Raw genomic sequence first — 14,533 nt, 5'->3', positions numbered from 1 at the left:
AAGTCTGCATCCTTGCCCAGAGAGTTTGGACACGTGATGGTTGTTATTGTTTACATCCCCTCAAGCGAACGCGAGATGGCGAGTGACATCATCCATTCCGCAGTTGCTAAGTTACAAACGCAGCACCCTGAGGCACTTGTGCTAATCGCTGGAGACTTTAACCATGTAACGCTGGACAAAACATTACCTGCCTTCTCCCAGTATGTGGATTGTAACACTTGGGGAAACAGGACTATCGACCTACTGTATGCAAACGTTAAAGACGCATACAGCGCCACCCCACTGCCTGCGCTTGGGAAAGCAGATCATAACCTGGTTCTGCTTCAGCCTCAATACAAACCAAGAGTGAGGGCTACCTACAACCACACGCTCATTCAGGAAGTGGTCCCTGAGGCAGAGCAGGCTCTGAGAGACTGCTTTGGAACTACAGACTGGGATATATTGCTGGGTCACATAGTGAGAACATTGAAGAGGCTGTTGAATGCACAACTGATTACATCAACTTCTGTATGGACATTGTAGTTCCAGTAAGAACAGTATGCTGCTATGCTAACAACAAGCCATGGATTACAAGTGACATCAAGGGCCTTTTGAACCAGAAGAAAAGGGCTTTTAAAGGTGGTGATCAGCATGAGCTCAAGCGTGCAGAAGGAACTCGAGTCCAGCTCAGGGGCAAAGAGCAGTACAGGAGAAAGCTGGAGCAGAAGTTGCAGAACAACAGCATGAAGGAAGTGTGGGATGGGATGAAGATTATCACTGGCTGCAGCTCAAGCGGGTGCGCCATCGAGACAGACGTGGAGAGAGCAAACCAAATGAACAACTTCTTTAATAGGTTTGATCACTAACCCACTCTCACCTCGAGTACTGCATCCTCCAACCATCCTTCTGCTGATACCAGCATAGGTGAGACATCCCCACCCACAATTACAGCAGCCCAGGTGAGCAGAGAGCTGAAAAGACTTTGTGCCAGCAAAGCAGGGGTCCAGATGGTGTATCGCCACGACTGCTGAAGGCCTGTGCGTTGGAACTGGGGAGTCCTCTACAGCGCATCTTCAACCTGAGCCTGGAACAGGGAGAGTCCCAAGGCTTTGGAAAACATCTTGTATCACCCTGTCCCAAAGGTATCACGTCCTAGTGAGCTGAATGACTTCCGCCTGTTGCTCTGACGTCACATCTGATGAAGACCATGGAGCGGCTGCTGCTTCACCACCTGAGGCCACAGGTCCGCCACGCCCTCGACCCTCTGCAGTTCGCATACCAGGAGAAGGTGGGAGCGGAGGATGCCATCATCTATATGCTACACGATCCCTCTCCCACCTGGACAGAGGCAGTGGTGCTGTAAGAATTATGTTTTGGACTTCTCTAGCCTTCAACACCATCCAACCTCTGCTCCTTAGAGACAAGCTGACTGAGATGGGAGTAGACTCACACCTGGTGGCATGGATTGTGGACTATCTTACAGACAGACCTCAATATGTGCGTCTTGGGAACTGCAGGTCTGACATTGTGTTCAGCAATACAGGGCGCCGCGGGACTGTACTTTCTCCGGTCCTGTTCAATCTATATACATCAGACTTCCAATATGACTCGAGTCCTGCCACGTGCAAAAGTTCGCTGATGACACTGCTATTGTGGGCTGCATCAGGAGTGGGCAGGAGGAGGAGTACAGAAAGTTAATCAAAGACTTTGTTAAATGGTGCGACTCAAACCACTTACACCTTAACACCAGCAAGACCAAGGAGCTGGTGGTGGATTTTAGGAGGCCCAGGCCCCTCATGGACCCTGTGATCATCAGAGGTGACTGTGTGCAGAGGGTGCAGACCTATAAATATCTGGGAGTGCAGCTGGATGACAAATTGGACTGGACTGCCAATACTGATGCTCTATGTAAGAAAGGTCAGAGCAGACTATACTTTCTGAGAAGGTTGGCATCCTTCAACATCTGCAGTAAGATGCTGCAGATGTTCTACCAGACGGTTGTGGCGAGTGCCCTCTTCTACGCGGTGGTGTGCTGGGGTGGCAGCATAAAGATGAAAGACGCCTCACGCCTGGACAAACTTGTTAAGAAGGCAGGCTCTATTGTAGGAGTAAAGTTGGACAGTTTAACATCTGTGGCAGAGCAGTGGGCACTAAGCAAACTCCTGTCAATCATGAAGAATCCACTGCATCCACCGAACAGTGTCATTTCCAGGCAGAGGAGTAGCTTCAGTGACAGACTTTTGTCACTGTCTTGCTCCACTGACAGACTGAGGAGATCGTTCCTCCCCACACTATGCACTCTTCAATTCCACCCGGGAGTAAATGCTAACATTACTCATTATTGTCTGCTTTTTATTTTTATTTTTTTCATTTTTATTACTATTTAATTTAGTATTGTTTCTTTGTATCAGTATACTGCTGCTGGATTATGTGAATTTCCCCTTGGGATTAATAAAGTATCTATCTATCTATCTATCTATCTATCTATCTATCTATCTATCTATCTATCTATCTATCTATCTATCTATCTATTGATTGTTTTTATCCTCACCAATGCATTAATTTCATAGATTATTTATTTGGAAGAAGCACCACACTTTATTTGATTTTGGAATATTGTTTGTAATAAAAAGCAGTATGCACTGATTTGCACCTACCCTTGCTGCTGTGTGTCCTCATTCACCCTTAGTCCTTTTCAGCTTCATGACTATCAATGTCCTATTTCAGTTTCCTGGGTTCATGGAGAGTGTTCAAGCTTTTGGCAACCTGGACATCTCCGGCAATATTCCCAATATGTAAACTTTATTTTGTTTTCAGATATGCGGGCTGATGTTTTTAAACAAAATACACCTGAAAATCTGGACTTGCCTTTTGACCTCCAGGAAACATTCGGCTTTCTAGATGAATCGGATATCTTGGAGCCCAGAAATGGGATGCAGGTTGGGAGATATCTTTATTTTTCATGTGACAAAAACTTTTTGGCTGAAACATTTATGTTTATTATAGCAAGGCCAGTCCACCTTTCCAGTTGCAGGATGATGTGTATATTATGAAGATGTGAGAACAATGCCAATTATTGGTGTGAATCTTTTTCTATGGAGACTTCATGTTGATTGATTAAGGCAGTTAAGACTGATTTCTGTCCAAATCTGTGTCATTCAATTTTTTTCTGTCAGTATTATTTTTTCTCATTTGTTGTCAAAGTGCCTAGTTAATATTACATTTATTACACACACTATAAATATACTGTATATATATATAAATATATATGTATATATACACACATACGCACACACATAAATACTTAGATATAAAAATACTCACTTCCTTTCAAAAGTTTGTAATCACCTGGGGCCTCATGCATAAACGGTGCATATGCACAAAAATGTGGCATACGCCCATCTCCACACTCACATCGCGATGTATGAAAACTAAACTTGATGTAAAGCCGCACAAATTTTCAAGCCAGCTCAATCCCTTGCGTATGCAAGTTCTCTGTTCGGTTTTGCAAACTTGCAGCACCCATAACCAAAGCAGTGCTACTGTTCCTTTGTGATTTCCCTTTATTTTTTAGATTCACTGAAATTAACCGCATAGCATTTTTTTAGTTCAAGGCATCTGATTGTAATCAACCTGTAACTATATAATGGTGCACCGAATGGCCAAACTATTCCAAATACCATAGCCACTTTGTTGTTGCTCTCAGTGCACTATTCAGAGTATTTAACCCACTGTATCTGAGTGTGTAATCACCGCAGCTGATCGGAAAGAGAAATATCAGGATACAGCATCTAGCACACGCTGCCTCGGCCATCATCACAGTCTGTCTGAACTGCTTCCATACGGCAAACGCTTCAGAGCCTTTCCTGTACGGACCTTGCGGTTCAGAAACAGTTTCATCCGAAGAGCTCTAAATGAACTCAATCAGTCCATCAATTACTCCTGGTAGAACTGTTTGTACTTATAAGTACAATCACTTCACTGTAAACTTACATTACAGTTGTAATATTGCACAACCTGAGCCACTTATGCTTTAGTACTGTATATTATTCAGTTTTTTATCTTTTTATTATTACTGTTGTTGTTGTTATTTTACCATTTTATAGGAAAATAAGTTTATGAAGGATTTACATATTGAATCTCATTGTACCATACAATAACAATAAAGGAAATTCAATTCAATTCAATTGAAGAAAGTGTGTATTTACAGATAATGACGACTGGCTTCTAAGTCCATTTAGATTTTCAAGTGCTATCTTCTTGGAGCTCTTGATATCGTTCTTAAGATAAAATGCAGTAAAGGATATTTATTACATTATACAGATACATTTTTAACTTCATTTAAATAATGTATATTATTAATGATTAAACATGCGCGGACTCGGTGGTGCATGAGCTGGTGCCCCGTTCAGGGATTGTTCCTGCCTCACGGGCTATGCTTGCTGGAACTGGCGCCACACTGGATGGATAAATGGATGGAATAATTAAAGATGTACTGCAAAGATATTTCAATGTTCCTTTAAAGTTTTGAAGAATTGGCATTCTAAGCTTACAGATGGCTTGACATTTATTAAAGAGCTGATTGTGTGGCGATTGGTTATTTGAAGAAAGAAAAGGAAGGAGAGGAATCGGGGGTTAGTACGTTTGAAAGAGACAGTACTGCTGCGATAAATTATTTCATCAAAGGTGAAGGGCGCAGCAAGCATCTTGCGGTGGGCAGGAAGAATCTCTGGAGGGTTGACAGCTTGCCCCTACCACTGCACCAACGTGCCTCAATGTTTTATACATGCTTTAATTTCTATCATTATGAAAATGATATCAAGCATACATCTTAGTATTTAAATTGTTCAGAGAGCTGTAATATGAATGTAATGTATTCTATATCCTGTCAGCAAAAGAGAAAGCCCATTTATGAAGCACATAGTGATTCACTCACATAGAGTACTTAGAAGAACACATACAATGTGAAGCATTTTACATGCTACTTTAGTTACAATGGGATTTGAGAAACTATTAAATTAAACGATTTTAAGATGAAGTTTATGATGTTCTACTTTAATGACAAAATAAACTATGTGATTAAAGTGGAAATTTTCACCTTTTTTCCCCATTGTCTCCCTGTTATTTTTTCTTTTCTCTGTACCCTAATATGCTTCCATATGACACCTAGATGGTGGGCTACGGCTCACCTTTTCACAGCAACTTTGATATCTGACCACTTCTTAATTATTTTGTGCACTGTGCTACTTTCTGAAATTGAACTTTCGAGCTTCTCCACCACGCTGTCACTCAATCAACTTCCTTTTGTTGTTTATATCACTATTTAAACCAACAAATACTGTAGTACTGTTTTTGCTTGCATCTACTTTGTATTCGCTGAAATTCTTCTTTATCCCCCATACTTTTGCCATTGTCTTTTCACAGAACGTAAAACATAAGGAGCTATTTATATTGATTTGCATATTCAAAAGGGTGTAATTCTGGGAGGAGTCTGGGGGGGCGGCAATAGGAGCATGCACAAGCCTTACTTTTCATGCTGTCAGGGATCAATCAATCAATCAATCAATCAACATTTATTTATATAGCACATATTCATACAAAAAATGTAGCTCAAAGTGCTTTACAAAATGAATAGAGAAATAGAAGACACAATAAAAGATAAACATAAGTCAACATTAATTAACATAGAATAAGAGTAAGGTCCGATGGCCAGGGTGGACAGAAAAACAAAAACTCCAAAGGCTGGAGAAAAAAATAAAATCTGTAGGGGTTCCAGACCAAGAGACAGCCCAGTCCCCTCTGGGCAATCTACCTAACATAAGTCAAACAGTCCTCTTTGTATTTAGGGTTTTCATGGAAGGACCTGATGATGATGGTCACGTAGACTTCTGGCTTTCAGTCCATCAATGTTGGTGCATCATGATGCTTTGAGTAGGTGGTGGTGGCGCAGGCCGCCACCACAAAGAAACTGGAAAAGAAACAGAAGAGAGAGTAGGGGTCAGTATGGATTTTGGAGCAACTGTGAATAGTTATTCTGAAGAATTGAACATACAGAGTATCAGTATTAAGTTAAAGTGAAGTTATAAAAAGGCCATGTTAAAGTAATGTGTTTTCAGCAGTGTTTTAAAGTGCTCTACTGTATTTGCCTGGCGAATTACTATTGGCAGGCTATTCCAGATTTTGGGTGCATAACAGCAGAAGGCCGCCTCACCACTTCTTTTAAGTTTAGCTTTTGGAATTATAAGGAGACACTCATTTGAAGATCTAAGGTTACGATTTGGAATATAACGCGTCAGGCATTCCGATATATAAGATGGAGCGAGATTATTTAAGGCTTTATAAACCATAAGCAGAATTTTAAAGTCAATCCTGAATGACACAGGCAACCAGTGTAGTGACATCAAAACTGGAGAAATGTGTTCGGATTTTCTTTTCCCAGTTAGGATTCTAGCAGCTGCATTCTGCACTCGTTGCAAATGATTTATGTCTTTTTTGGGTAGTCCTGAGAGGAGTGTGTTACAGTAATCTAGTCTACTGAAAACAAAAGCGTGAATTAATTTCTCCGCATCCCTTAATGATATAAGAGGTCTAACTTAAGCTATGTTTCTTAAGTGAAAAAATGCTGTCCTAGTGGTCTGATGAATATGCGATTTAAAATTCAGATTACAGTCAACGGTTACCCCTAAATTTTTTACTTCCGTCTTAACTCTTAATCCTAGTGCATCAAGTTTATTTCTGATAACCTCGCTGAATCCATTATTGCTAATTACTAAAATTTCAGTTTTCTCTTTATTTAGTTTGGGAAAATTACTATTCATCCATTCAGAAATACCAGTAAGACATTGTGTTAGTTTATCGAAAGAGTCGGAGTCATCAGGTGCTATAGATAAGTACAGCTGTGTGTCATCAGCATAGCTGTGGTAGCTCACGTTGTAACCTGAGATAATCTGACCTAACGGAAGCATGTAGATTGAGAATAACAGCAGACCCAGGATAGAGCCTTGTGGAACACCATATCGGATATCATGTGTCTTTGAGATTTGATTACCACAACTCACAAAGAATTTTCTCCCTGCCAGGTAGGATTCAAACCAATTTATGACACTGCCAGAGAGGCCCACCCATTGACTAAGGCGATTTCTAAGAATATAGATATAGATATATAGAGCGGAAGAGCAGGAAGTTGGTGTACGCACAGATTTGTGCATCTGGATTTTTTTGTGAGTACTCACATTTCCACTTTTGTCTGTATGCCATGTTTTAGTGTTAATTCTACGCACAGCATTATGCATGAGGCCCCTGGAGATTTTCATGTTTTGATAGAAATTTACACTTTTCATAAAGCTACCAGTAAATTGTTTTATAATATAGTCAAAGGCATTGCTAATTTTGTAAATCATGTTTAAATGTTTATTGGTTATTAGAGAAACCTTTCCAATTGTATTAGCACAGCTGAAGCTATGTTTCACAGCAACAGGAGACTGGGTCTGAATCTTCACCATGTCTTCCCTGTTACTGCTCAGTTTTTACCTAGTTGTCTGCTTATACCCCAACACACAGCATTTGTTAAGTGGATTGGAGACTATAAACTGACCTGGTTTCAGTTAGTGTAATGGTGTATATGAGTGTGGCCTGCTAAGGACTGTCAACTTACTAACAGTTAGCTACCACCTTGAGACCAATGTAGCTAAGATAAACTTTTAACTGGACAGAGCTGTTACAAAAAATGTAAAAATTTGAGTTCATGAAGAAAACAACATGACAAATATTTGGGGAGAATGGGTAGATTCCACACAGGCAGCACCTGTGCTTAGATTTGAAGAAACTGCTTGCCTAAGTACTGGCTGTCTGTACAAAAATATACTGATCCCACTACATTTGTAGCAAAGAAGTATTGCAAACTGTGCTGAAATCCATGTAGCTTTAGTAAGAAACATGACAGTAACCTTCTATCAAGCAGTTCATGCTTTACTCCACCTCATTAGTCAAGACAACTCCAGTTTCCCATGTTGCAGTTCAAGCTTTATTTTGTCTCCTTTGTTTAGCTGTTACTGTAATAGTAATATAAATGATCTCAACCTAAATAATTTTAAATTGTACTTTTTTGACATTTTGACAGTATGCCAGTGAACCACATGAGTTAGCGTGATCCCATGATGAGGCAAAAGTCAGATTCAAACCAGCTCAGACTGAGAGTTCAAGAAAGACTCAGACACATTTTGGGGATATTACCATAAATGTGTTAAGTATTCAGTCCTAATCAGTTTAGTCAAATGGTGCAGGGATGCAAGTTCTATACAATTTAGTAAGAGAAGAAACATAAAGCAAGAATCTTTTGAATAAATATGAAATAGTGCACATGTGACCTGCCAGGTACTAGGTGATTGTCTACCTGACAATGGTGATAAATAAAGCTATAATGTAATGAGAATTTGTTTTATTGAGCTTGTGATTGGGGAATTCAATCAAAATAAGCAGTCAGTCTGCCTTAATTTAGTATAGCATGTTTTGTGTTTACCTAATAGTGCACAAGATCAGGGGCCTCATGTATAATCGGTGCGTATGTACAGAAATGTTGCGTAAGAACGTTTCCACGTTTAAATCGCGATGTATAAAACCTAAACTTGGCATAAAGCCAAGCACATTTCCACGGTACCTCATACTATGTCGTACGCAAGTTTTCCGCTTAGTTTTGCAGACTGGCGGCACCCAGCATTAAAGCAATGCTACTGTTCCTGTGTGTTTACCCTTTCTTTCTTAGACACACATTCCTGACGCAGCTTTATAAATACACTGAAACTAACTGCATATTGTTTATTAGTGTAATGCATCTGATTGTAATTAACCTGTAACAATATAATGGTCCAGGGAATAGCCATAGTATTTCAAATACCATAACTGCTTTAGCGTTGTTACTCTCACTGCACCTTCTTTTTCTGCTTTCAGCTGCTCCCGTTAAGGGTTGCCACAGCGGATCATCTTTTTTCATATTACTCTTCACTGCACCACTTAGAGTATTTATCACTGTATCTGAGTGGTGAATCATAGCAGCAGCTGATTGGAAAGAGAATTATCGGGGTACTGCATCATGCACACGCACACTCTGCCTCGGCCATGGCAAAACGCTTCAGAGTCTTTCCTGTATGGACCTCGCGGTTCAGAAACAGTTTCATCCCAAGAACTTCAAACACAGTCAATCAGTCCATCAAGTGCTCCTTGTAGAACTGTTTATACTTATAAGTACAATTACCTCACTGTAAACTTGCACTTCAGTTATAATATTGCACAACCTGCGCTACTTTATAAAGCACGTATTTACATATCAATATCAATACAATATTATTTTTAAGATTAAATGCAGCAAAATATGTTGATTATATTATACAGATAAAACTAACTTCATTTAAATAATCTGTATTGTTAATAATTAAACATGTGAGGACACGGTGCCGCAGCGCTAGTTAGTTCACAGATTGATCCTGATTGATTGCTGTATGCTGGAAGGATAGTTGGATAGAATAATTAAACACGTACTATGAAGATATTTCAATGTTCCTTAAAAGTTTTAAAGAATTATCGTTGTAAGCTTACAGATGGCTTAACGTCTATTACAGAGCTGATTGCGTGGCGATTGGGTATTTGAAGAAAAAAAAGTAAGGACAGGAATTGGGGCTTAGTACATTTGAAAGAGACAGTACTGCCACTGTGTTCCCATGTTTAATAACATGCTTTCATTCCTATTATCATGAAAAAGATATAACGTATACATCTCAGTATTTTAATTATTCAGACAGCTGTAACATCATGAATGTAATGGATTCTGTGTCCTGTCGGAGGAAGAGAAAGCCGGTTTAAGAACCACGTAGTGATTCACACAAAGAGCACAAAGAAAATCAAATACAAAAAAAAAGAATTTAACGTGTTACTTTAGTTACGATGGGATTTGAGAAACTAGTAAGTCATTTGATTTTAAGATTAAGTTTATGATGTTCTACTTTAATGACAGAATAAACTACATGATTAAAGTGGAAATTTCGAGATTTAAGTTGACTTTTCCTGCTTTTTTCCCCACTGTGTGCCTATTTTTTTTTCTCTGTACCCTAATAAGCTTTTATACGACACTCAGATGTTGGGCTACGACTCGCCTTTTCACGGCAACTTGGATATGTGACAGCTTCTTTTTTATTTCGGGTACTGTGCGACTTTGTGGACTTGAGCTTTCGCGTTTCTCCGACACTCTGTCACTCGATCAGCTTCCTTTTGTTGATTATACCACTGTTTAAACCAACAAATAGTAAGTTTTTCCTTGCCTCCATTTGGTATTTGCTGAAATTCTTATATTTACCCCCGTGCTTTTCCCATTGTCTTTTCACAGAAGGCTGAGCTTAAGGGCTATTTATATTGATTTGCATATTCATAGAGGCATAATTCTGGGAGGAGCTGGGGCAGGACAGAAGGTGCGTGCACGAGTGTTACTTTTCACGCTGACCGGGATTTATGTAGCAGAAGAACGTGGAAGTTGGATTACGCACAGATTCCTGCATCTAGAGTTTTCTGTGCGTAAGCACATTTCAGCTTTTGTGCTTACGTCATGTTATAGTGTGAATTCTACGCACGGTGTTATGCATGAGGCCCCAGGTTTGTATAACTATATGATAATATTTTTAATATCTTTACAGTTTGAAGAATTCTCTGTTGAACCACCTTGCTATGAAGACGAGGAGTACTGCACTAGTTTCGGCAGTGAAATGTATGAACCAGCCTTTTGTTCTCTTCCCATCCTTCCAAAACAAGGCATGTGTGATGAGGACAAAGTTGAAGATGAAGAATTCCAGAGCATTCCAGGACATTTATATCTTAACATAAATTATCCACAAACAGAAATATTTCAACAAACAGATGTGCAAAGTAATGAGAGTGAAAAATTAATTCTCATTTCAAATGAAGCCGATTCAGCATCTCCAAATGATGAAGTCGAAGAAGTGAAAGAGACTGTGCTATTGGGCAATGAACAATTGAAGGGACAGCTAAGTCAGTCAAGTGAATATGAACCAATCACCCCCATGATGGATGAAGGTTCAATAGTGTTGGGAGATGCAGAGCCCACTCAAGAAATAACAAAAGACCTAGAAACTGCTAATGAAAGACCGGTGATAGATGATCCACCACGGTAAGTATTCATGGTTAAACCATACTATTATTGAAGAACAAATCTCTCCATGTCCCCTTGTTACTTCATGAAGCTGCAAGCCTGTTAAAGTATACAAACGTGTGAATGCAGTTTTTATTTACGTTAGCAGGTTAAGTCAATTGTTTCTACAGCTGGGCTTTAAGCACATGGACCAAGCTGAGGAAACTCTAAGGCAGAACAGAATTATAATGAATTAGATGTAATATTTCAGTAAAAAAATTGTTTATTGTGTGTGCGTGTTATGATGAATTTCTCCCTGTAGGCATAGACTGTGTGGCCATTTTAAGTTCATTCACTTAGACTAACTTGTAACCAATCCTCAGCAGGAGCTATAAAGTGAGAACTGAAGTTCATTCCTATCTGTGAAGCTAATACTAAAGATTTCAGTTTCAGGAGTAAGAACATTCTTTGGTGGCGTGTGGTCTGTGTTGTGCTATGAAGGAACTGAACAGGGTTTGATTCAAACAATAAGGGCAAAAAGAATGAGCCTGAAATTGCTATTTCAATAATGAATTTATCATCCTCCTTCTTTTGGCATACATCTTTACAGAGATTTACTATTAAACTTTTTTATATATTTTTTTCTATCAGCAATTTATCAGAAGCATGTGACCAAATAAATGGACTCCTACTGGAAGCTGAACTTATGTTGAAAGCTAACAGACATGCTGACAGAAAATCACATCCAACAGGTGACAGCCTCAGCTCTAACAACAACTCTGACATGCCTCAAAGTCTCATTGTAATCCCGACAGAAATTAATTTTGAAAAACAAGATGATGTCCCTGATATTTTCAAGCAACAACTGCAAAACACAAGGCTGGAACAACACATACATGTTCAGGATGTCCAATTTGATAATGACTCTGCTGGATGGTCACATGATCCACTTCAGTTTGTGGATGTTGAACATAATCTGATCACACAGCAGTGCCCAGAGTTGCATCTCTGCTGTCTCAGTCCTGTAGTGTCTGAGATACCTGAAGTTGAAAAGACCATAGATGTTTTGGTAGATACTGAGGGGGACTGCCATTCTTCACCTGTTGTGATGGACATTCAGAGTGAACCACCATCAGCTGAATATAAAATAATGCTGAGGGATATAGAAGATCCTCCACTGACCGAGGTTAACAGTGATGGTAGGAGCAATTATGAATTTGATACATTTGATGGAATTGCTATAAAGAGTGCTGTAGATGGTGAGAATGAAACTGCAAAATCTACAGAGTCCATGGTAAATCCCAGAGCAAGTCTAAACAGACAATATTCTGTTATTCTGAGTGATACTGGTGATCAGGAAGATAAGGAAGCCAAAACCAAACATTTAGAGCAAGAACTCACTGCACATTCTGCAGAAAACAATGAAGATATTCTAAAACCTGAGGACAGTACTAAAGACAAAATCAGACAGGAGTTCATAAATGTCGAGGAGATGCCACAAGGACTGAGTGGGACACAAGTTAATAAACAGATGGATGACCTGGCACTGTTGCAAGCTGGTGGCGCCCCTATGCAGTTAGTGTCTATCTCAAGCAGCATGCAGCCAAAATTGTACCAAGTGAAATCAGTGCCTGTTGTGCCTCCCAAACCGCAGTTTTCCAAGTTGCCTCCTGCACTGCAGCTGAAACACCAAAAGAATGAAATGAACTTTCAAAGAAGAGGAAGTGAGTGTGAAGGTGAAATTGACAGTGATGGAGAAGGGAAAGTCACACAGAACCGGGGTAGTTTGGAGTCTATTTTGGAAAGTACAGACCATGCTTTTGAAGGAGGGGTAAAGAGAAGTTCCCGTAATGCGGGTGCTCCCCTAGTGACGAGTCTATCCTTTGATGAGGCAGTAGCAAGAGCCCGAGATCGTCACCCAAATTTCAATAACAAGAGCCCAGTCAGGAGGATCCACACGTATACAGATCAAAGTCATAACCTAATGACATTTACTGTGACACCTAGGACACCCAGCCACGCTCTTTGTGATATCAGCATCCATTCCCCAAATAGTGAGAATGCTGCCAAACGCCTTAGCCTTCCACGGTTAGGACCAAGGAACAATCTGTCAGAGTATGAAGACATGCACAAAGAACATCAGCGAAGATCTTTAATGGAGACTGTGAGATATAAAGATAAAGAATAAAGTTGGGAAAGTGAAGGTAGTTGTAGAAGCATCTTTAAATGTCGGAAGGTAATGCTGCTTCTGCAATCATGTGCATGTCTTGACTGGCCTTTCCTTCATAGCGCAAGTGGCAGATGGCAAAGCAAGGGACACTCACATGAAACTAAGCAAACAATTTGGCTAGAACATCCTTAGATTAAGAAAATGAAAAGATTTCATTTTTTATGTGTGTTATCCTTAAAATATGTTATTGTGGATATTGTGGTTGAATACTTGTTACCAACCACCATATATAAAAAAGAATAAATTTGTTGGCGTGTACTGAGGACATGCAAATAACTGTGTACAGATTTTTGTTACATTAATTTTCTTCTTTAATGTTTTTTGTTTGAAAGAACTATTAATGACAGTACCCTTTGGTGATAGGTTGGAGTATCCTCTAGAACAGGTATCTTCATTACTTATCATTGCAACATAAAGTTATTCCTGTGATGAATAAATGACTATTCATTATACATCTTTGTCTTGCTGTACATCTGTACTTTCTAAATGAATAAACAGTGCTCTTGACAGATGTCTGTTTCTTTTTGTTCATCTTCAATTGAACCACAGGGAATCTTTAAATCCATTGTGTGTTTTGGGTCAATCTTTGGTAAGTCCTTTACATATTAAAATGTTAGTCAAATGCATGAATGAGCAGCAGAAAACTGCGAGGACACAGCCAAAGAAAGATTTGCTATGTGGATATCTGGAATTTTCTCCTGACACAGGAATTATTAAGGATAAGATTAAGAAGCATATGGCAAGTACAGGAGTTTTTCTGAACAGTCAGCATGGGTTCAGAGGAGGGAGGTCATGTTTTATTAATATGCTGAAATTCTATAAGGAAGCAGCTAAAGGATATGATGAAAGTGGAGCATATGATATTATTTATCTTGAGTTTCAGAAAGCATTTGATAAGGTGCCATATGAGAGGTTGGGTATCAAACTAAAAAAGTGTGAGTTCAGGGTGATGTTTGTAGATGGGTGCAGAATTGGCTCAGACACATGAAGCAGAGGGTGATGATGTGAGGAACCTTATCAGAATTGGCTGATGCTATTTTTAATATACATTTAGTATATATAAGTGATTTAGATAGGAATATAAGTAACAATCTGGTTAAGTTTGCAGATAACAACAACATTTATTTATATAGCACATTTTCATACAAAAAATGTAGCTCAAAGTGCTTTACAAAATGAAGAATAGAAAAATA

General features: G+C 39.3%; 1 protein-coding gene across 1 annotated transcript in view; it reads left to right on the top strand.

The window, feature by feature from the left end:
• LOC120518769 overlaps window positions 1–13,851 on the top strand; it is a 122,178-nt gene extending 108,327 nt beyond the window's left edge. Inside the window, exons 13-15 of the mRNA XM_039741723.1 lie at window positions 2,797–2,918; window positions 10,659–11,149; window positions 11,762–13,851. Of these exons, the coding sequence (XP_039597657.1) occupies window positions 2,797–2,918; window positions 10,659–11,149; window positions 11,762–13,298 (2,150 nt within the window). The 3' untranslated portion in view covers window positions 13,299–13,851. The remainder of the gene's footprint in view (window positions 1–2,796; window positions 2,919–10,658; window positions 11,150–11,761) is intronic.
• Window positions 13,852–14,533: the final 682 nt, after the last annotated feature.

This window comes from Polypterus senegalus, chromosome 18 (assembly GCF_016835505.1).
Source record: "Polypterus senegalus isolate Bchr_013 chromosome 18, ASM1683550v1, whole genome shotgun sequence".
In the NCBI taxonomy this organism is placed as follows: Eukaryota; Metazoa; Chordata; class Cladistia; order Polypteriformes; family Polypteridae; genus Polypterus; species Polypterus senegalus.
This window is presented reverse-complemented; position numbering and strand designations above follow the sequence as displayed.